General features: G+C 46.1%; 1 protein-coding gene across 16 annotated transcripts in view; it reads right to left on the minus strand.

The window, feature by feature from the left end:
• The window catches only part of KIAA1217, a 458,082-nt gene that overhangs the window by 61,492 nt on the left and 374,298 nt on the right, over positions 1-22,292 (minus strand). For 15 of the 16 annotated variants that reach the window (XM_079770404.1, XM_079770403.1, XM_079770401.1 and 12 more), the window contains one exon: positions 3,374-4,206. In XM_079770404.1, the coding sequence (XP_079626530.1) occupies positions 3,374-4,206 (833 nt within the window). Of the gene's footprint in view, positions 1-3,373; positions 4,207-11,003; positions 11,334-22,292 lie in introns of those variants that run through there. The other variant, XM_079770394.1, reaches the window with a different exon arrangement.

The raw sequence follows: 22,292 nt of genomic DNA on the forward strand, positions 1-22,292 counted from the left end.
CCAAGATGTGTAGAAACTACTTAACACAGTGTTTGGCCCCTAAAAGGCTTTCAGTAAAAGCTAGCTACCATCAGCACTCTTCTTCTTAAAATAGTAGTACTTATAAAATAAATGTGGTGCCCAGCAGTACTACATTTCAGCTCAGTCACTAAGCTCTCTAGAAGACTTCAGAACTACAGTTGAAGAGGAGCAAGTGTCACTATCTAGGTAACGATGGGACGATAGGTGGGAGTGCTGATAGCAAAATTTCCAGACTCAAGTCTTTTTACTAGAGAATCGTTCTATACACACTTTTGTCATGTGCCTGGGTTAAGGATGTTTAGGTGTTTCAGTAATGCGGACTCTAAATGCTGATGTGTGTGTGTATGTGTGTGCGTGTGCATGTGCATGTTGGCCTACAGGAAAAGGGAATTTAGCCTGCTCATGTATGTATAAGGACTCCAATTCCACCTTCTGAAGATAAGCTGGTTAACTGGTGAGGAATCACCTCGGCCAGATGTGTGAGATAAAATTCTTCCTGTTATTTCACATTTCAGGGGATAAAAAAAAAAAGTAAAATTATGCTCATAATTATAATCATATGTCAGAATATGGTAGTGATAATGACAGTATATTTTAGGTGAACATTATTCTTTTAGGCAATTTTTCTAATACTTGTTATTCTAGAAATAATTTAGATTTTCTTTTCTTTTTTTTATATTTTATTGATTTTTTACAGAGAGGAAGGGAGAGAGATAGAGAGTCAGAAACATCGATCAGCTGCCTCCTGCACAGATGTGCCCGCAACCAAGGTACATGCCCTTGACCGGAATCGAACCCGGGACTTTTCAGTCTGCAGGCCGACGCTCTATCCACTGAGCCAAACCGGTTTCGGCGATAATTTAGATTTTCTAAAAAGGGTTTCTAACATATGAAACATAAATCCATCTACTTTTTCTGAGCTTTGGTGCAATAGAAACCTAAAGAGGAAGCAGAGGCCCTAAAAGAATTCGGATACTGCTTAAGGCTAAAATTCGACTTGACTTTGATCCAACATAGAGAAGATTCCACATAGCAGAGAGTTCTTTTGTTCCCTCCCATACTAAGTGCTGTGAAAAACTGGGCTCAGCCTGGCGGGTGTGTCTCAGGGGTTGAGCGTTGATCTATGAACTAGGAGGTCACCGTTCGATTTCCCGTCAGGGCACACGCCCAGGTTGTTCGGACCCGATCCCCATTGTGGGGTGTACACGAGGCAGCTAATCAATGATTCTCCCTCATCATTGATGTTTCTATCTCTCTCTCCCTCTCTCTTCCTCTCTGAAGTCTATAAAAATTAAAAACAAACACCACCTGGGCTCAGTGATGCTCATTAAAGTTATAAACATGTGGTAACTGCATGCTGGGAAAGAAGTCATACACTGTCATTGACCAAAATGTGCCTACAGCCCAGCAGGGTGGAAATAGCTTAATATGATCCATGGTGGAATCAAGCTCTCAATTCTCTTCGACCCACAAGGTGAGTCGGCATGGTGGTGGTGGTGGTGGTGATAGTGGGGCCGGGGGGATGGTGGGGAGGATGGATTCTAGCCCTCACATAGTATCCTGGAGATGAATGTTTTTAACCGATTCCTTACTAAATTCTTTTTTAAAAAATATATTTTATTGATTTTTTACAGAGAGGAAGGGAGAGGGATAGAGAGTTAGAAACATCGATGAGAGAGAGACATCGATCAGCTGCCTCCTGCACAACCCCCACTGGGGATGTGCCCGCAACCAAGGTACATGCCCTTGACTGGAATTGAATCTGGGACCTTTCAGTCCGCAGGCCGATGCTCTATCCACTGAGCCAAACCGGTTTCGGCGTCCTTACTAAATTCTTATGATTCTAAGTCTTTCCCCGAAGTGACTAGTTTTCCCCACCAGCCCACCCCAGAGTACGTGTCACCCTTTCTTCAAAGCACAGGGCACACGCTTCTGAGCAACAAGGAAGACCTTGGTAGATTTCCCTCCAGTTGTGCCATTGGTCTATTCCAATAGCCTCAGTATTCCCACACCCCTCAGCTGTCCGTGTGCCTTTCTTTGAGTCTTAGAATTTCAATTCCTACGGCCTTTGGAAAGGAGAGAATAAATATCATTTCCCAATTCTTAATTTTTCTTAGTCCTACATAATCAAGCCAGTCACCATTGTTAGTTTTTGTTTTTTGTTTTTTACTCGTGTGAAAGGATTAGAATTTGTTAGAGCATTCATGATTCCCAAACTTCCATGTTCATTCCCTTTCCATCCTCCAGGAATCTTTCTGCTGTGACTGAACAGGTAAGGAGAGACAGCCCTTTCATGATAACATTCTGCTAAGGAGGACAGGGCTTCTTGATTTGTGTGTGAAAAAGCAAGATAGACAATTCATATTACATTCACAATTTTGGCCTTCTTTTTATAAGGTTATCTAATAGTAGCAAGTGATATTACCATTTTTAGTGAGGAACAGGTAACACTGGTTCTTATAAAGTACTGAATGATTAAATATGTAGATCTCATTTTTCATACATCTTCTGGATTTATATGACAACTAGTTTGGGATGCATTTTTTTTACTAGATATTTTATGATTATAATTATTACATTGATTTCCTTTAGCCAGTTCAGGCTAGAGAAATTCCCTTTATCAAAATTAGCTTTTCTTTTAATATATGAACTTTGGAGAGTTTTAAAAAATGTAGTAGGAAGGTTCTAGACTGGCAACTTATAATAATATGTATACTAAAACAGATATTAAAATGGCCAGAGTGTGTCATTCACCAGATAATTTTGCTGATCTCAGTATCACTCTGGAATGAGTAGTAAATCTAAACCATCCTATTTTATGCAAATTCATGTTTTATCACTCTCGATGACAACCAGTCACACCTTCTTTCCATTTCCCCAAACCAGATGAGGAAACAAAAATTTCACCACACAAGGAAAAACACAAATCATCACTTTAAACAGCTACCCCTTGAACCACTCACTCCTTATTTTCTGTGGCGGTTCGTTATTATGAGCTCTGGATTTCTTGGTCTGAATGGTTTCTGCTAACCACAATTTTCTTCCAAATTATTCAGATGTAGTTACGGATGACGCGGTCTGACCCACGCTCAGGAGCCTGCACTGACCACGCCTGGTGTGTCTGCCCTCCTAGAGCAGGGCCGTGGGTCTGCCTCACTTGACCCCCAACAATTTAGAGGTCGCAGACAAGTATGGCCTTTGACCCTAGGCTGAGCACGCTGCAGCATCCTCAGGGCACGCTGCCCAAGGCCGGTGCTCAGCTGACATCGGTTCTCTTGGTCTGACCTCTGACGAGCCGCGTGCTCAACAACACGCGGGCACAGCCCCCCCTGGCCACCCGCCCCCCCCTTACCTGGTCTCTCTGTCTTTGGGGATCGTAGCGGTGCTGTAAGCAAACATTTGCTTCTCCACTAGAGGCGGGCCGAGGTCCACAAGGCCGGAGAGCCCTGGCGCGGTCCGTGGCTTTTCAATGTACACCAGGGTGCCCGGCTCCTTCTTGAAGGGCTGGCGGCTGGGCGAGGCCCGGTCAGGCTGCAGGGTGTGGGGGGGCCCGTGGGCGTTGTGATGCGCGTGCATGTCCACCATCCTCAGGTCGCCCACGCGGTGCGGAGAGGCGGGGGGCGTTTTGGAGCCCAGAGTGGGTAAGTGGCTGTCGGGGTACTTCCTGGACTTCTGCCTGTACAGGGACTGCTCCATGTGCATTTCCGCCTGTAAGGCCGGGCTGCAGTACGCGCTCGCCGACCGGATGGCGGTGCGGTGATAGGCGATGATGTGATCCGGCACGTCCAGCGGGTGCGCGCCGTGCGAAGAGGCGATGCTCATCCGTCCCTCGTGGTACAGGTAAGGGTCCGCGTAGAAGCCCTCATTCCGGTACATGGCGATGTTCTTGCCGCTCATGTCTTCATCGGGCTTCACGTCTCTTCTTTCCAGAATGGCGCTCGGGCTGGGCGAGATGGACCTGGACACCGGCAGGCTGGAGAGTCTGTCCCTGGGGATGGTGGCGTTGCCGGGGACCATCATGGGGCGGCCGCCCCCATAAGGAATTCTGGATGGGGAGGGAGGCATGGAGTGGGGCACGGGCGTGGAGGGCGGGGAATTTGGAATGGCATGGGCGGGGTGAGCTGTGGACCCAGGTCGCGAGGCCGCAGGGCCATCTCCTCTTGCATAAACAAGTTCTCTCTGCATCTGAAAATAAGACAAGAAGTTAGAAAATGTACTTTTGATATTCACATTTTTAGAGAAGCCCCAGGGGACCGTGTGGCTTCCCCTGATGTGGGAGGCTGCATAAAGGCCCTTGTAAGATGCCCACCCCTCATCCCAGGACCCTGTAACTATGGCCCCTTACATGGCACAGGCACTTTGCAGATGCCCCCCTTTAAGAATGTTGAGATGGGGAGGTTGTCCTGCATCATTCGGGTGGGCGGACTGCCATGACAAGGGTCCTTCTATGTGACAGGGAAGCAGAAGGGCCAGAGGGAGGGAAGGAGAGGTGGTGGCAGAAGCAGGGTCAGAGACCCTGGAAGATGGTACCATTGGCTTTGAAGGTGGAGGAGGGGCTGTGAGCCAAGGAATGCAGGCCGCGTCTAGAAGCTGGAAGAGGCAAGGGCATGGATTCTTCCCAGGGACCCCCAGAGGGAGAGTGGCACTGCCAACACCTTGCTATTGGCCTGTGAAACGCATCCAGACTTCTGATTGCCACAGCTGTACAATAATCCATATTTGGTGATTTAAGCCACTAAATTTGTGGTATTTTGTTACAGCAGCCACAGGAACCAAATACATCTGATGTAGAACTCAACGAGTGGGGTTTGGAAAGAAAATTGTGCAGTGGTTTAAAATTTGAGGTAATAGCTTCTTAGAGACACTGAATAAATTTGGTCTAATGTATTAAAAGCGCTAAAATTGTGCTTCCTAAAACTTGTTCTGGGCACATTTTCTAGTATTAGCCCTGGAAAATAGTAAGCATCTTTCCCATCTTGCACAGTCTAGAGAGGGACCAGAGAGGAAATGGGCATGCTTAGGGAAAACCTGAAGGGAAGTTGCACTCTGACTCAGCATCTCCTTACTTACTTGAGCCCCTGAGAAACTGAGCTCTGGAGGTTGGGAGAAAATAATGATCCAGGAGATAAGGGTGCAACCGGAGGCCAGGGAGAGAGGTGGAAGGGAATCCCAGGCACGGTGGGAGAAGGACTCCCAACAGTGCATCCTCTGGGGCTGCCATGTGATGACGAGAAGCCAGCAGGAGTTGGCCACTGTAAGCCCAGTACTTCCTGCTCCGGCAGCAGGGACTTCCGGGCTGTGTCATTACCATCAGTTTAGGAGAGCAGGGACTCCCACAGGGTCTCCCATTAGCTCTCCTTTAGAAGAAACGATGACTAAAGAATCAATGACTCGCCAAAACCGGTTTGGCTCAATGGATAGAGCGTTGGTCTGCAGACTGAAAGGTCCCAGGTTCGATTCCGGTCAAGGGCATGTACATTGGTTGCGGGCACATCCCCGGTGGGAGGTGTGCAGGAGGCAGCTGGTCGATGTTTCTCTCTCATCGATGTTTCTAGCTCTCTATCCCTCTCTCTTCCTCTCTGTAAAAAATCAATAAAATATGTTAAAAAAAAAAAAGAGAATCAATGACTCAAGAATCATAGATACAGACTGCAGACTGGCGGTTGCCAGAGGCAAGAGGTGAGGGGTGGGTAAAAGTGGCCTAAAGATATAAATGATACAAACTTGTAGTTAAAATAACAAATACAATAAATAAGTCATGGGGGTATAATGTATAGCATGGTAGCTATAGTTAATAATACTGTACTGTATATTTGCAAGTTGCTAAGAGAGGGATTTTAAAAGTTCTCATCACAAGAAAGAAAAATTGTAACTCTAATGAGGCGATGGATGTTAATTAGACTTATTTTGGTGATCCTTTCTCAATATTCACATATGTCCACCTGAAACTAATATAATGTTATATGTCAAATATATTTCAACTAGAGGCCCAGTGCATGATTTAATCATGCACCTGGTGCACCAGCGGGCTGGCTGTCCGCTGGTGCCCCAGGCCTTCCGAAAGCCTCCGGCGCTGCGGAGGCTTTCGAAAGGCCTTGCGCCGGAGCAGACAGCCGGCCAGGTCCCCCGCTTTGGCCTTTGATCGCGGGGGACCTGGCCGGCTGTCCGCCGGTGCCCCAGGCCTTCCGAAAGCCTCCGGCGCTGCGGAGGCTTTCGAAAGGCCTTGCGCCGGAGCAGACAGCCGGCCAGGTCCCCCGCTTTGGCCTTTGATCGCGGGGAACCTGGCCGGCTGTCCACTGGTGCCCCAGGCCTTCCGAAAGCCTCCGGTGCTGCGGAGGCTTTCAAAAGGCCTTGCGCCAGAGCAGACAGCCTCCGGCGCAGCCATGGCACAGACGCTGAGCTCGCGGCGCCACTGGCGCCGCGAGCTCAGCGTCCTGCTGGCCCAATCAGCTACCCCGGCCACCCTGAGTCCCGCCCCCTGCGCCTCCTGCTGGCCCAATCGTGGGCGTAGCGGAGTGATGGTAATTTACATATTACCATTTTATTATGTAGGATAGAAAAAGGAATCAACTTCATGGGGAAAGGGAAAACTAGTTTGCAATTACACTGCTGTGTTTACCAAGGGGCAGAATAAAAAATACAAATTAATTCAGGATATGAAGATTTGATACTTTCTGTTTTCGTCAAAGCCCAGGAGATTTTCCAAATGGACCTAAGGGAAGGGACAAACAGCCTTGGCACCTCCCAAGTCCACCTTCAAGTTCTAGTTGTGCTGTCACAGGAGCCCACATTCCCACCCAGGCTTCTGGGGATGTGACAGACAAGTAGGGCATACATGACTGGGCATGGGTGAGGTAGGGGGATGAGGAGAGAGGAGGTGGGCTCAAATAGATGAGAACTAAGATGAGCAGCAGGGAGACCCATAGTGTGGGTGATGGGGGAAAGAGAAAAGAAAAAGCAGAGGCAACAGAAGAAGGTTGAAAATAAAGCAGAGCCCAGTGCCTTGAATACATACCGATGCCTTATCTTACACACTCACTCATTTAGGAAACGGTATTTACCAAGCACTTGCTTAGAACCAGGCATTATTCTAGCATACAGCTCTAAGAAGCCCCCAGGTCCTACCCTTAAGAGGGAGCTCTTGCGTATGGCTCTGAGAGGAGAATGCAGGGGGAAAATGGCAGGACTCCCAAGCTTCCTTATTTTGTCTCCGGAAAGATCCAGCAGTGCAGAACCCCTGTCCCAGGAGTTTCACATGTTATGAAAGATTTAATAATAGGGATGACCAATAAAAAATGCAAGCGAGGTGCAAATATGTAGCAACCACAAGAAGCCCTTTCAGGCTACCTTATCTGAGCACCATTGGCTTCGCTTCTCAGCCCTCTTGGGGGGCGGGGTAGGGACTGTTTCTGGGGGGCCAGAGTATGCAGGCTCCTCACTGGCAATTACAACTTTATTCCACGCCCTCCACCTCCCAACACACACACACACACACACACACAGTCCCACCAAAATAGGTCAGTTGGTTCCCCGTCTACACTGAACTTGGGATATCCTCAAGCTGTCCTCATCCCATTTTCCAGGCTGAAGCTCAAGGTTGGGATCCACATATGTCAGCTCCACATATGTCAGCTCCACAAGGCCTAGCCGGTCTTCTCTCTGATCACTCCACTTGACTCAGTTGCTTAAGAGCATTCCTAATTCTCATTCCAGAATGGCTAGGCTAGCCACCTGACAGAAGTTTTGCAACAGAGCAGCACGGATCCTCTATAAATACCTCTCCCACTCTACCTTCCACAAGTTACGGCTCAATGAAAAGAAACTAACTACCAACTGAAAGTCTAAAGCCTTCCGGGGGAGTCTGGTGGCAGTCACTCAGCAATTGAAGCTGCTTTACGGCCTAGAAACTATAACACATCCACTGATCATTTTGATGACTAATAAGCTGTAACAGCTGTTGAAATAAAGTCTTTAAACAAATTGGAAAATAAAAAAGAAGAAAGAAAGGTTTGGGTTAGTGGTGAGCAAAGCAGACCTTCACAGGTCATCAAATACAAGAAGGAATGGTGGCGCAGCCAGCAGGGCGTGTCTGGCCAAATTCCTCACGCAATCAGACCACACAACGCAATACTCAACCCAAATGAATGCAAAGATCAATTTATCACATGGATTCAGACACGCCACTGTGTAGAAAGCGTAACAATGCTCAAGATGAATCAGGTGCAATAAATGGTAGGCACTATTATCCTTATTCTTAATTCCAAAAATGAAAGGGGGTTTCAGACGTCTAGAACCCACTTAAGATAAACAGAAATCCTAACTACGTTAGTCACTGTTCCCTGTTCTTTTCCCTCTTACCTGGCTTCATATTACATCTTCATTTGGGGGAGCCTGGCCCCAATTAATACTCATCAAACACTTCCCCCCTTTTCCTAAGCAATAGAGTAAAAAGAGACATCAAGATTCCGAGGAGTACAGAACTGTCTAGAAGGATAAAGAATATTAATGAAAGAAAAATATGAAATTAACTTTATTTCATGACAAGTGGAGTAAATTTCTTTTAAAACAACAGGGTGCCTGCATAGGCATTTTATTTTATTTTTTCCTATATAGGTATTTTAAAAACATGTTGGGTTAGGTGAAAAGAAGTGGTTCAGAGGTACATCATACAACTAACTTTTAAAATAAAATATGCAAAAATATCATTAGATGTTCTTGATGTCATTTGTAGAAGAATTCAGAAAGAAATATAATAGTTAACAACAATTCGAATACGCAGTGCATTCGTATTGGGAATGCAGGCGATTAGTCAAAATACTTAACATCCAGTAGCAAGAATTGCGTGGGTACCACGCAACCAAGAATGGGACTTCAGCCAAGGCGGATGGATCCTGGCCACAAGCAATCAGTATCGTGTACCTCATGGTAATGCTGTGTATCACTCCTGCCTTGTCCACTTCAAAATAACCTTGCCATCATCCAACAGGGCTCCTGGGAGAATCACTGTCCACCCGAGTTATGCATAGTGCAGGTGAATACAGCATTCAGCTATGGCAGAAGAGGTAATTCAAAGTTGAACATCTCCATCAGCGAGAGCGACTTAGAGGTTGAAAGAAAGCCTTTGGCAGAATTCTTGCATTGGTTTGCCAAGCTAACTGACTTTCCAAGACTGAGTTCTAAAAAAGAACCCTGATAATTTCATCCTTGGCTCTACATAGAGCCCAAGGAGAGAATGACACGATGTTCCCATTATGTCGTGGGGAATGTTTTAAACCTACAACCAGAATGAATCCTTATAACTGGATAACTTGAGTTCATACACTAAAGCCGTGGTTGGCAAACTGCGGCTCGCGAGCCACATGCGGCTCTTTGGCACCTTGAGTGTGGCTCTTCCACAAAATACCATGGCCTGGGCGAGTCTATTTTGAAGAAGTGGCGTTAGAAGAAGTTTAAGTTTAAAAAATTTGGTTCTCAAAAGAAATTTCAATCGTTGTACTGTTGATATTTGGCTCTGTTGACGAATGAGTTTGCCGACCACTGCACTAAAGGATAAGGATCGACCAAAGGCAACTCACTCAGGATGAGGCAGAAGGTATGGATGGGGAGATGAGAAGAGAGAATCTTTTTCAAGTCTTCAGGGTGATCGTCCATAGAGACTATTGGCTATTCTGATAAAAAGTGGACTTTATAGACTCCAGGAGATACTCATAGTCTGAGTGAACTAGGATGATATCTAAGATTCTATAATTCGTATTTTAAATAGTCCAAGCCTTTTATGTTGATCTCATGGAGATCTCTTCTTAGAATCAGTACCCAGTTTCGTTTTGTTTTTCTAACTGCTTTATTGGCAAATGAATAAAGAAATGGCATTATATAATACATACTGGGATTTTCCTGCACTAGTACTCAAAGTCAGTCCTTTCAGGAGAAAATTATATTAAACTTTAAGGTAAAATAAATAAGCAAAACACACACACACACACACACACACACACACACAGATTTACTATGCACCTTAATATACTTGAATCCCTTATTTCCCACCAATCTCTCTGATGCCACTAAACTACTCTATCATCTCACGTCTCTTAGTAAGTTAAATGTATCTGGATATGTCATGTCCTTGACACTTTTGCCCCACAAGATTTCAACAGTAACGTCTTTATGTCAGCTTTAAAGAATTTCATTTTTCATCAGGAAAGGGATGACCTACACGCAAAAGTGAAGGTTTTTTTAACACCTTACCAGAATACAACACAGATATCCCTTTGCCTGCACCTCAGCCCAGACAAAGAGAATGGTCATTTCTTGCATACTGGCAATGGATGAACAAGGCGGTTCTCCATCATCCATCCTGTGCTGGGCATCGCCTCTCCCTCTCTCCATTACTGCCCAAACCACTGCTGTCTCCGGGTTGAGTCCTTCCAGTTCTTGTAAACAGCATAGTTTCCCCCCAGATCCCAGTCCTGGGCCCGGCTCAGCCTGCTGTCCCTGACCACAGTTCCCAGCTCAATGTGCTGTTTGGCCTGAACTTCCTAAAGACCAGAAACAAATCTGGGGCAGTATCAAATGAATTGTCTAACGTTTGAGTTAGAAACCCTAACATATATCCAAATTGTATTTCCCCCCAATACTGTAAGTTAAATCAAATATTACTCATTGAGAAATTTTTTGAATGTAGGATAAGAGGGGGAAACATCTTACAATTATTTCTGGGGGGAAAAAATGTAGCCTAAAAAATGTTTATTTCAAATCATTTTGGGAACTGTCTCATGTAATCATGTCTTTGTGGAGTATTTAAAATACATATATTGTTTGCAGAAAGGGAATATTATGTACAGTTTATTTTACTTCAAGCTCCACCATTTCAAGTCTAGAATTTGTAAACATCCCACTCAGTCAGACTACACAATGAAGTAACCGGGCAAAACTGAAGAGGATCCTTATGAGACTTTCACCGACAAAGAATTAAAGCCACTTACTTTTTCTTAAGGCAATCACCTGTATAACTAACGCCGTGAGAAATCGCATTGGCTCAGCTCCCAATTACACGATTCCTTTGTTGGTTGGCTTCATCTAAATCCTCAGTTCCACACTTGGATATTTTAGAGTTTTCTCTTCCGAGAAGAAATCACAAAACTCACAGATCCTGAAACGTCCCCCAGCTTGTGTTCCCAACCGGTAAAGACCATCTTGTTCTACTCAGTCTCCTGAAAGAAGCTGCCACGGGCATGGGTAAAAAGTCCTCCTCCCCAGGATAAGCCAGTGTCTCCTCCCCTTGGAAATCAGTCACTGAATAACCTCAGCCCACATCCAACCACCGGCTCCGGCTGGGTGACTCAGTCCTTTAACAACTGCTTACATGGAAAACACACACACCAACCAATGAACTCTGGGAGGCCTAGGTAAATGGGTTAACAATGGAGGGAACATTACAAAATAGATGTACTAAAGCAAACATGACCATTAAAGCCAGCACACAAGCAGCCAGCACCTACGGAAACCGTCCGAGAACCCACAGGCTAATTACCCTGGGGACCGGCTCCCGGGTCAGCGCTCCGTGGAGGGCGGGAGCTGCTAGGAAACCTGGGGGGACCGGCACCCCGCACCTGCGCTGCTGCCAAGACTTTGGAAGTCTCTGCATTGGCAACGGAAGGAAACGTGAGCCAATTCCCCTGGTTTATAACACCGGAGGGAAAACACGAGGGAGGAGGCTGCCTGTCTATTCATTAACCAGCCTCGCTCACCAAGCTGAACTTTGGGTAGCAGCCATTCATCAGTCCGGTGCAGTGCCAGGCGGGGAACATACCCGGGAGGAGAGGAAAAGATAGACGGGGCCAGCCAGCGCCTGAGCAACGAGGGGATTCGAGAGAGGATTCGACAGAGCCTTTCTGCCCCCCCACCTCAGCGGGATGGAGGCCCGGGGTAGTCTCCCGAGGCCGCCGTGGGCAGCCGCTGTCTGGCTCTTCTCCTCCAGGTGAACAGGCGCAGGGACGTGCGCTCCCAACAAGAAGGGACTTGCGCGGTGCTCAGGGGGCACAGGCATGAACACATTGCTAACAAAAGCTGAGGGAGGGGGAGGAGGAAGGCGTTTCCTTAGCTCACAGGTAGGCTCTGCTAGTCTGCGAGCTTGCAGAGCCCTGGGGGGGGGGGGGGGGGGGGGGGGGGGCTGGGGCGAGGGAAAGCGCCCCGATGGGAACCCAGCAGAGTCCCTCCGATGGCCCCGTGGCCTCAGGCCACCCCCCCCCCCCCCATGACCACACTCTGGGCAGCCTGCACATTTTTTCAAACATTTCAAGGCTTTTAGAGGTTGTCCTGGCTGACCGAAAGAATTCCATGACATCTCTCAAGTTCGTTTTCATCAGCACTGCAGGCTCTCTCAAAACCCTGTTTACTGCCCTCGAGACGCTTTGTGGTTATTAAAGGAGGGAGAGAACGGGGCACATGACATCGCCACCCTCCTAAGATGTCTCATTAGAAACAATATTTGGACGAAGTGGTTGTAACCGATGCCACCTAAGAGGTCGGAAAAGAGAAGGAGGAATGTGAAAACCCTTGTTTTGATTTTTAACCTAATCAGCAGGAGCGTGTTATTTCTCGGCAGAGTCTGGGAAGCGCGCTATCAGCCCCGGCCGCATCTGGTGCGCATTTGCAGGTTTCGTGTCCTCAGTCCAACGTGAGCTTTCCAGGAAGGGGGAGGCGGGGGCTGCTCGCCCTGTCTGTCTGATTAAGCCACGAGCCCGCCCCCGGCACATCCCGAAAGACCCTGTTTTTGGCATACAGATGACATCCAGCCATCAGGCTCTTGCAGTCATGGGCCCGCGGTGTATCCGTGCCGGGCTGCTTGTGCGAGGGGACACAAGTGAAGAGTCCGCGTCGCGGCCCCTCCCCACGGAACAGCAGCGCTCAGCTCGCCATGTAAGTGACCCACGCCACGCTCCACACGTTAGTCCATGTCAGCTATTTTAGGGACAGGTGGCTTCTGTCAACCCCGTTACCACGTGAGTCCGTGGGCGCCAGGTGAGAGACGGTCTGGCTCACCTCTCCCACCTCCTCCTTCCTTTCAGGTCCAGGACCATCTCACTTGCAAAGTGCCCCCGGCAGGGTCTGCGGAGTACACCGAGGCTCCCTCCGTCGTCACCAGAGCAGTAACCCACTGTCAGGCGTTTGAAAGCTCGCCCGATCCTGCGGTGAATCAGGATGAGTTAAGTGCTCTCTAGTGAGAAAGAAGCACGCAGCTCACTCAGAGGAGGAGTTCCCTATCTGAGCGCTGATCTAAGCAATATCCTGGCGCACACGGGACCGGCCCCACCAGGGGCGTGGGCTCTCCAGCAAAGGGGTCTCTCAGGCGAAGTCACCACAACCCACCACGAACGCCCCCCCCCACGTTGGCCATAACTTCACCTGACCCTCCTCCACAGGCCCATCCTTGGGACGCTGCCGCCTCTGGGAACCTGCTCTTCCAGCCCAGTTCAGGGTCCTACTCCTCAGCCTCCCCCTTCCTTTCACTGACTGGCACTTTAGCAACGTGGAGGCAATGCACTGCTTTTGAGCTACTATTAAGAAGGGCGAGGCTGGTCAATTTAGCATTACCTCAAAAAGAAACACTTTTTATGCTCTGGAAAGGCTGAGTCTTAAGAAATTATTTCCCATTCTTATTCACTTCTTGATTGGCTTTAAGAAAAAATTACCTATGTTAAAGGACTAAAATGTACATATCAACATTAAGACGATATTATGAAGGGAAGTGATTGTGATGTTAAAAAATCTCAAATTCATCTTGCTTACACTGTTAAAACTGGAAAGATGGTCATTTGTGAGGTACTAGTGAACCTTTTAATATTGCATTTGATCATAAATGGAATGTCTCCCAGACATGAGACGGACTGTTGCCAAAATTATTTAATTCTCAGGAAAGAAATGGTCCAGTCAGTGGTTAGCTTATGGCTATATTTAAGATAAGCGTATTTCCACAAATATTTTGACACAGGGAACTCCGCTGAGCCCCCCAGTACTGGCCCTGGCTGCCTTAGCACTGTGTCCAGTGGTGATTCAAGACCTGTCTGGCACAGAGTAAAGTAATGTTAAATAAATCATTTAACTTCCAAGGCACGATTGTAAGAGTGTCAAGCTGCAGGACAGATAAAAGAAAAATGTTCTTCTCTCACTGATACTCGATCTTCTGTTGGGATACTCCTGTATTATCCAGGCCAAGGACAACCTCCTTTTGTACCTAAAATAGTTACAGTTTGTAAAATGATATCTCCTTTCTATCACTTGCAACAGATGGTGCAAATAGCGCCTTCTCATTAGTTACCTCCATTTCGGCACATCATCCATTTCCTGGATGGACACTCTTCTTTTATACACAGGAATCCCCTTCGGTGTTTCCAGACTTGTTGCTAGTAGCAAGTCACCTCTGTCACCCAAATATAACTTTCAGTTCCTTAGGCTGTGTTTTTCTTTTTATGACAGTTCTCTAAACTCCTGTTTAACTTGGTAACATACATTCTGCAATATATAATATATTTATATTTATTTATTTATAACATTTCTTATTCTACAAAGGATGTATTTGGCCACACACACACACACACACACACACACACACCACACGATATTCATCCAGCAGTTTGCAGCTTACCCAGTGCTTTCAATTGTGATTTCATTTCATGGGCCCCAGAAATACCCATCTGATGAGTAGGAAATGGACGTGCAAGGAGATGAGAACCAGGATCAACTTCCCATTGCTGGTAAGGAGTGAAGCAGCCAGAATGCCCTTCTTCAGCCAGGCACTGGGCCACAGCTTCCTTCGAGTTCAAGTGTAAAATCGCGGTGTGTCCTCCAGGACCTGGGAGCTGCTCTGGGAGGAACTGTGTTCCCAAGGCCTTCCCTACTGGGATTACTGAGGGTTTGTTTGAGTTTTGACCTTCTGTGTGCAGCGTGGTGAACTCTATTGGAGATTTACCTCATTTACTTCACTTACAGGTTGAGATTGTTCTCAGCAAAGGAAAGAATAACTGGGACATATCAGTGGGCTTAGGATCCAATTACACAGATACTCTCTTGACTTACTAGGAGGTTTTATCTTCCTGCCTCAAAATTAGTTATATTAATTATAGAATTAATTATATATTGTATGTACCTAATATACATATTAGTATTTATTATACTTATCCTATCTAATAAAGAGGGAATATGCTAATTGACTGTCACACCCTCAAAGATGGCAGTGCCCACAACCACAAGATGGCGGCGCCCAGTCCCCTCAGCCCCACAAGGGCGGCAGGCATGTTGCAATGCCTCTGGAGTCCCCCAGTCCCCTCAGCTCCCCAGCCACCCAGGGCCGGGCCGAGGCGCAGGCAAGCCTCGGTTGGCAGCTGCCCAGCTGCCCAGGGCCGCCTGAGGCTCAGGTAACCAGGGCCGGCCGAGGCTTGCGCTGTCGGCAGTGGCAGCAGCAGAGGCATGATGGGGCATCACCTTCCCCTGATTGCCCGGTCACCTCCTGCCCCTGAGGGCTCCTGGACTGTGAGAGGGGGCAGGCCAGGCTGAGGGACCCCCACTCCAGTGCATGAATTTTCATGCACCAGGCCTCTAGTATATTATACTTACTTATATTATGTATCAGTAATTATCACTATATATGATTTCATCACTAGTGATATACATATAAGTATGTATATATACACATCGTACATGTATACGTACACATAGATGTTTTCATTAGTCACAGATACCATATTACTAATGGGATAAAATATCTGGGCCTTATCTGATTAATACTTGTTACCATTATGACCCCAATCCTGCTACTGGTGACATTCCTGGACCACACTTCTCAGAGATGCTGGATCGCTAACAGAAGCATACATCTCCATCCCTGTGTCCTCTGTCCCTCTTATCTTTTGTTAGGGAAACTGATCAACTTAATTATGTTGCAAATTTCAAAAGTTGATATAACATGATATACCTTTAGGATAATCACCACAATGTCAGAATAAAAAATATATATTAGTTTGATGATATATCTTCAACATATCTGAACTTAAGCAACAAATTGATGATCTATTTAGAATGTTATGCTTTATAGCTGCAGCTTTAAAAACTAGGTATTTTTCAGAGACTGTTGCAGAAAATAGTGATAAACAAATTGATGAATGGTAGATGCCAAGCTAGAGGACAAACAATCCTTTATTCTTGGTTTGTCACTGTCCTCGCACAATGTGGCTACTCAAATCTCAAGGCTTCCGTTGGTTCCTCTAAACCCTTTCTCACGCGTCAAGCAGGCTCAGCTTCTTAGCACCAAGTGCCTGGTAGGTTTAACCCCTTCAGGTGGCTTCTGTCTCGCCTGCACGGCTCCTCCTTTCTGCACAGCTTTTCTGAAGCCAACTCTGTGGACCTGGGTTATAATAGTGGCCCTGGAATCACCCCATTGCCTGCATCCTGCTCTGTTCTTATATTGATTGGAGTAGGATATGTGCTGGTGCCATTACACAACACTCCGTGAGCTCTGTCAGCAGAACCCATTTTAAAGGGAATTTTATGGATGGCTTCTGATGAAAGGTGTTTTTAGTTGTGCCATTATTTTGATCCTTGGCTGAACAATATTAGCCAGTCTGTCAAAAGGAGAAAGGGTTGTGTGAGGGAAGAGCTCCAAAGGATAACACTGAGGGACAATAACTCAAAAAATCCACCAAGTTCAATTTTCCTCAAAACCAACCTGAAAAAACAATGATGGAAATCCAGATCAGAACAGTCCAGGTGCCAACGCTTCTTGGGTTAAGAACAGCCACCTGTTCTCCTCTTAACAGCAACTTTTGAAGCCAAAAGAAGTTCCCTGGGTATCCCAGGTATACTGAGTTAGTGAACTGGGAAAAGTCTCTCGTGTAAGACTGGGAATAGATGTTATTTGTTGTGTAATCATATGGGCTCTTCAACTTTCCCAATTCTCACTAGTTATAAAAGAATTTAAAGGGCTCCATGTTTATAAATTAAATGAATATACCTTTGAAAGTCCATCTGTTTTACTTGAGTTTGGCTGGAGTCTGTGGCCCCCAATGCCCCCATCCAGGGTGTCCCTTTGCAGTCAATGCAGCATGGTGAAGTAGGAAGAACACGAAACAGGGAATCATGGAAACTGCACTCTGGTCCAGGTGTTAACATCAGGTTTTTAAATATAAACAAGAAGTCTGATCTAGACTATCTCCAAGGCCTATTCCAACTGTAACATTCTGTGGGTCCACAAAGTACTTATTGAATAGCCACTACATATGCAAAGCCCAGGATTCAGGCTGATGATGAAAAAAAGATCTGTACGACTTCATACCTACCTTCGAAGGGCTTACATTCTAGTAGGAAAAAAAAATGAGGCATGTACATGAATATTCAAAATAAGAAAAAAGCAAAAATAACTTGGACGATTATCAAACGAGTGCAACAGACAAACACTCTTGGGATCTACATTCTTCTGGCTAGAAGAGCTGAGAAATAATTCTCTGAAGAGGTGAAATGTGAGTCCATAAATAAAGAGAAGAATTTCAGTAGGTAAGAAAGAGTTTCCTTTCTTAGGTATTCAAGGCAGGAAGTAAGACACCGTCAGAGACAAGAGGTGGGGGAGTGCCTAGTGTCCAGGGGCAATGGGTTGATCTCTGACCCAATGAGCCATTTACTCTAGGACAGTGGTTCTCCAACTTCAGCATCATCAGAGTCACCCCGAGAGCCTGCTAAGACATAGATCACCGGCTCCACTTCGGAGTGTCTGACTTTGCAGGTCTGGGTGGGGCCCGAGAATTAGTATTTCTAACAAGTCCCCAAGTGCTGCTGACCTGCTGGTCCAGGGACGGTTCTTTGAGAAGCACTTCTCTCTAGAGAAGTGGAAAGCTCATATCAAAATGTCCATTCAGCTGATTTATTAAGCTTTGGTTGGCAATTATAATTAACCTAGAATTTCTTTACTTGTAAAAATGTTCAACTAAATCTGCTAGAAGATGGGAACAGGGAAAGGCAACTCATATTTTTGGAAACTTCCTGTTTACCAAATGCTTTCAGAATTTCCTCATTTAATTCCCAGCTCAATCCCACCAGGTAAATGTTATAATCCCCGCTTTACAAATAAAGAAACTGGGACCCAGCCCTGGCCAGGTGGCTCAGTTAGTTGGAGAATCATCCCGTACACCAAGAAGGTTGAGGGTTCAATTTCCTGTCAGGGCACATACCTAGGCTGTGGGCTCCATCCCTAGTTGGGTGTGTACAGGAGTCAACTGGTCCCTGTTTCTTACGTTGATCTCTCTCTCTTTTCCCCTTCCTCTTTCTTTCAAACCAATAAAGACATATTCTCAGGTGAGGATTAAAAACACACAAAAAAAACTGGGGCCCAGAGACTTAAAGTGTCTTACCCAAAGTCAAAGACCAGAGCAGGGACCCATGAAGAGCCAGAACAATCCTGCTCTCTAGTGTTAAGAAATCAGTGTAATGGAAATACAGACTGGTGCAGCCACTGTGGAAAACAGTATGGAGTTTCCTCAAAAAATTAAAAATGGAACTCCCATTTGACCCAGTAATCCCACTTTTAGGAATATATCCCAAGAAATCAGAAACACCAATCAGAAAGGATATATGCACCCCTATGTTCATAGCAGCACAATTTGCAATAGCTAAGATTTGGAAACAGCCTAAGGCCCATTAGCAGATGAGTGGATTAAAAAACTGTGGTACATCTACACAATGGAATACTACGCTGCGGTAAAAAAGAAGGAATTCTTACCATTTGCAACAGCATAGATGGAGATGGAGAGCATTATGCTAAGTGAAATAAGCCAGTCAGAGTAAGATAAATATCACATGATCTCACTCATTTGTGGAATATAATGAACAACATAAACTGGTGAACAAAAATAGATCCAGAGACATAGAAGCATCGAACAGACTGTCCAACCTTAGAGAGAAGGGGGGGTGGGGTGGGTGGGTGTAAGAGATCAACCAAAGGACTTGTATGCATGCATTTAAGCATAACCTATGGACACAGACAGTAGGGGGGTGAGGGCATGTGCTGGGGCAGCGGGGGGGGAGGGGGGGGAGAACAGCTGGGGAGAGGTCAATGCGGGAAAAAGGAGACATATATAATACTTTAAACCAGCAGCCACCAGCCTTTCGGACCTCATGGGCCACCAGTGGTCTGCGGGCCACTAGTTGGCAACCGCTGCTTTAAACAATAAAGAATTTTTTTTTTAAAAAAAGAAGTTAGTGCAGAGGCCTGACCGTCCTTGAACACTCTTCAAAGGAAAGCAATGGTTCAGCGATTGCTAAGACAGGTATTATTTCCGTCTAAAATCAGGTCCAGAAATACCTAAACAAAGTCATCTGTATTGAATGCTGCAAGAGGCACAAGAGAAAAGTAGACCAGAGTATATTACTGTTATCTACAAATGTGGGGAGAAACTGCCTTCCAAATGATGTCTCCAGGATACCCGTGACCCCCACAAGAACGCTCCATTTCAAAGGCATACCTTTGTGTTTTCAGTTCAAATATCAAGCCAGCCAGCCAGCCAGCGGACATGGCTCAGAAATCCGAGCTGGTCAGCAAAACCACTGCTTCTCCTTATTTGGATAAATAACAGTCTCAAAGACAGCCAGTTCGGGAGTCGTGCATCCCCCAGGCCTGGCATGTGGCATGCTTCTCTGCCCGCCCTGCTGTGCCCTGCACAGGCAGCTGGGCAGTGCAGCCAGCACGGGCCAGTCCCTGCTTCCCCACAGGTCCTGGTGCTGCCAGGAGCCGCCTCCTCAGAGATAAGAGCTGCTTCCCTGCGTCCCCAGGAAGAAACTGCCAGGCTGTGGGCACTCCTGAAACGGAGGCTCTTAGGAGGAAAAACAACACAGCCGCCAGTCCAGTGACTCCATGTAAAGAAGTCACGCTCCATATCACAGAATGCCCGCCTCCAGCAAAGGAGCAGAGGTGGTCTAGTTGTCCCCCCGCCCAGTCACTGCCCCCCGAGAGGAAAGAATCCCTGCCACACAGGAGGTGAGGCACGCGTAGAAAATGCTTTGGAATCTGTGAAGCGCCTTTGGAAGTTCATGATCAGAAGCAAGAACTTTCAACTCACTGCAAAGAGAAACAAGCTCCAGGCTGACCCCAAAGTAGCATGTATCCCCCCCCCTCCCGCCCCCCCCCCCCCCAGCCCAACCCAACTTGCAGTCTTTTTTTCCTCCTTCTTTGGATTATCCTTTCTCTTCCTTTCCTTCTCCTCTTTGAAAAGCAACATTGGGCAGAGTTTCTCCCAGAGACAACAGGAAGATAGGGGTCAATCAACAGACAAAGGGAGTTTCTTAAAATTAGGGCAGGACAATGGCTTGATTCCACTGAAGCTCAGCTCCCAAGTTCCCCTTCAATGTGCTGAAGCTACAAATTTCTTTCCAATTTTTTAAAAAAGGGTTAATCATCCTCTTCCGTCAGTACCCCTCCCCACCTTATGCCCAAGGCAGGGTGTGCAGGGATGAGCGCTGGGTTATGAATGAAAAGGCTTGGTTTCTCCTCCTGGGACCTGCTCAGCGTGGTCTCCTGCCGAGACTGTGGTCCTGCCACTGAACTTTCTCGAGGCTCTGGTTCGGCTGCTAAGTTGGCTCAGGAATAGCTTCTATTCTTACCCTCCTGGTGCCGTGGACATCACATGAGCTAACTTATTCATATACGACTTTACATGCAGAAAAGTGTGATCAATGTGTTATTATTAAAATCACCAACAAACATTTATAGGCTCATTCAATGAATCGTGAGAGCAAAACAAATAGAAAGACAATACCCACTTTAATATATGCACAGGAGGATAAAGAGAATGGCACACTCTCTTTTGGAAATATAAGAGCTCGTGAAGTAATGGAGATGCTGAATGCCGTGCTGTAATATTCCAAAGCATCATCCTGAGAAAGACGCCCAATTATATGCTATGAACTCACATTCAAGAAGGTGCTTTTACCCATTCTCATTCCCAAATGAACTGGCAACTCTGAACTCAGGCCAGGTTGGTTAAAAGACTTCCCATCCACTTTATGCTGATATGATAAGTACATTCCAATATCCATTATTTATAAAATTCATGGTGGGCAATTATACACATCTCCCTCCCTTCCCAATTTATCTCCCGGGAGAACCTGTCTTCAGGAATACGAAGAGAATCTGTGACATCACTTGCCTGTGAACAGAATAAAAGTTTTGGTTGGTGAGGAGGCGGCAAAACCAATTAGCTAAAGATAAGTTTTTGAATGCGCTCAGAATTTCACTATATTGTCCATTCTAGTCTTGTCCCATATTTGTATTAAAAACCGTGATCTGTGTGCCTTCGATCTTGATAGAAAACCATGTATCTGTGGTAGTGCTCAAAAAATAATTGCTGTTCTTTTGTGGGGGGACGGGCGCAGATGTATAGCAAAGTGTAGTGATTTAATGGAAATGTTTGTTATTGAGCATATATGCCAAGACGGACTTGGACATACAGATATTCACTGTATCTACTTTAAAATATAAAAATGTTTTGGTAGTTTTTATAGTAAGATGTACTATGTATAGGAGTAAAATTCTGCAGATCAAAATTCTCTGCCAAAATTAAAAATATCAAAATACCACCTCTGACTCATTGCTATGCTGTAGTCACAAAGTGGTACTGAATAGAAGCTTATTAGCATTTCACTCAATTTCTCCAGCTCATTGTTACAAATAATAAAAATACAGACACATTTTAAAGCACCATATTTCAGTCTTAAAATGGCCAGATTAACATAATTATCGCCGAAGGTTGCCAATGGTGGCGCATTTCTCATTTTCACGAGAATGCAGAGGTTCTCCCAGCTCTCAGGCTAACAGGCTCCTTGGTCTAGATAGAGACAGTGAAACCTGCAGCAAGTTCTGAAGCATTAAGAGCTGAGCCCTGGAGATACCTATGGGTGGCTTGCGCTGCAGTGGAGTAGGTTTTTTTGTTTTTGTTTTGTTTTGTTTTGCAGTGACACAGCTGCTAAGAAATATATTTTTAGATTTGCTTTTAAAGCAAGCAAAAATGGCATCCACTTTGCAGATATGCACCTAGAATGTTCCCTCAGTCTCTAGGCTGATGGGTCAACCATCTACCGAATGTCCTATTCAGGTGCCTTCCTCCTTAGAATGAGGACAAAGAATGGCACGAGGCGCAGCTCCCCGGGCCCGGCTGTGCGCCTCACCCCTCAGAGGCGAGTTTCAGAAAAAGCACACACTGCGTGCGCCTCAGCCCTGTAGATCGGGCCCCTGC

Source organism: Cnephaeus nilssonii (genome assembly GCF_951640355.1).
Source record: "Cnephaeus nilssonii genome assembly, chromosome: 1".
In the NCBI taxonomy this organism is placed as follows: domain Eukaryota; kingdom Metazoa; phylum Chordata; class Mammalia; order Chiroptera; family Vespertilionidae; genus Cnephaeus; species Cnephaeus nilssonii.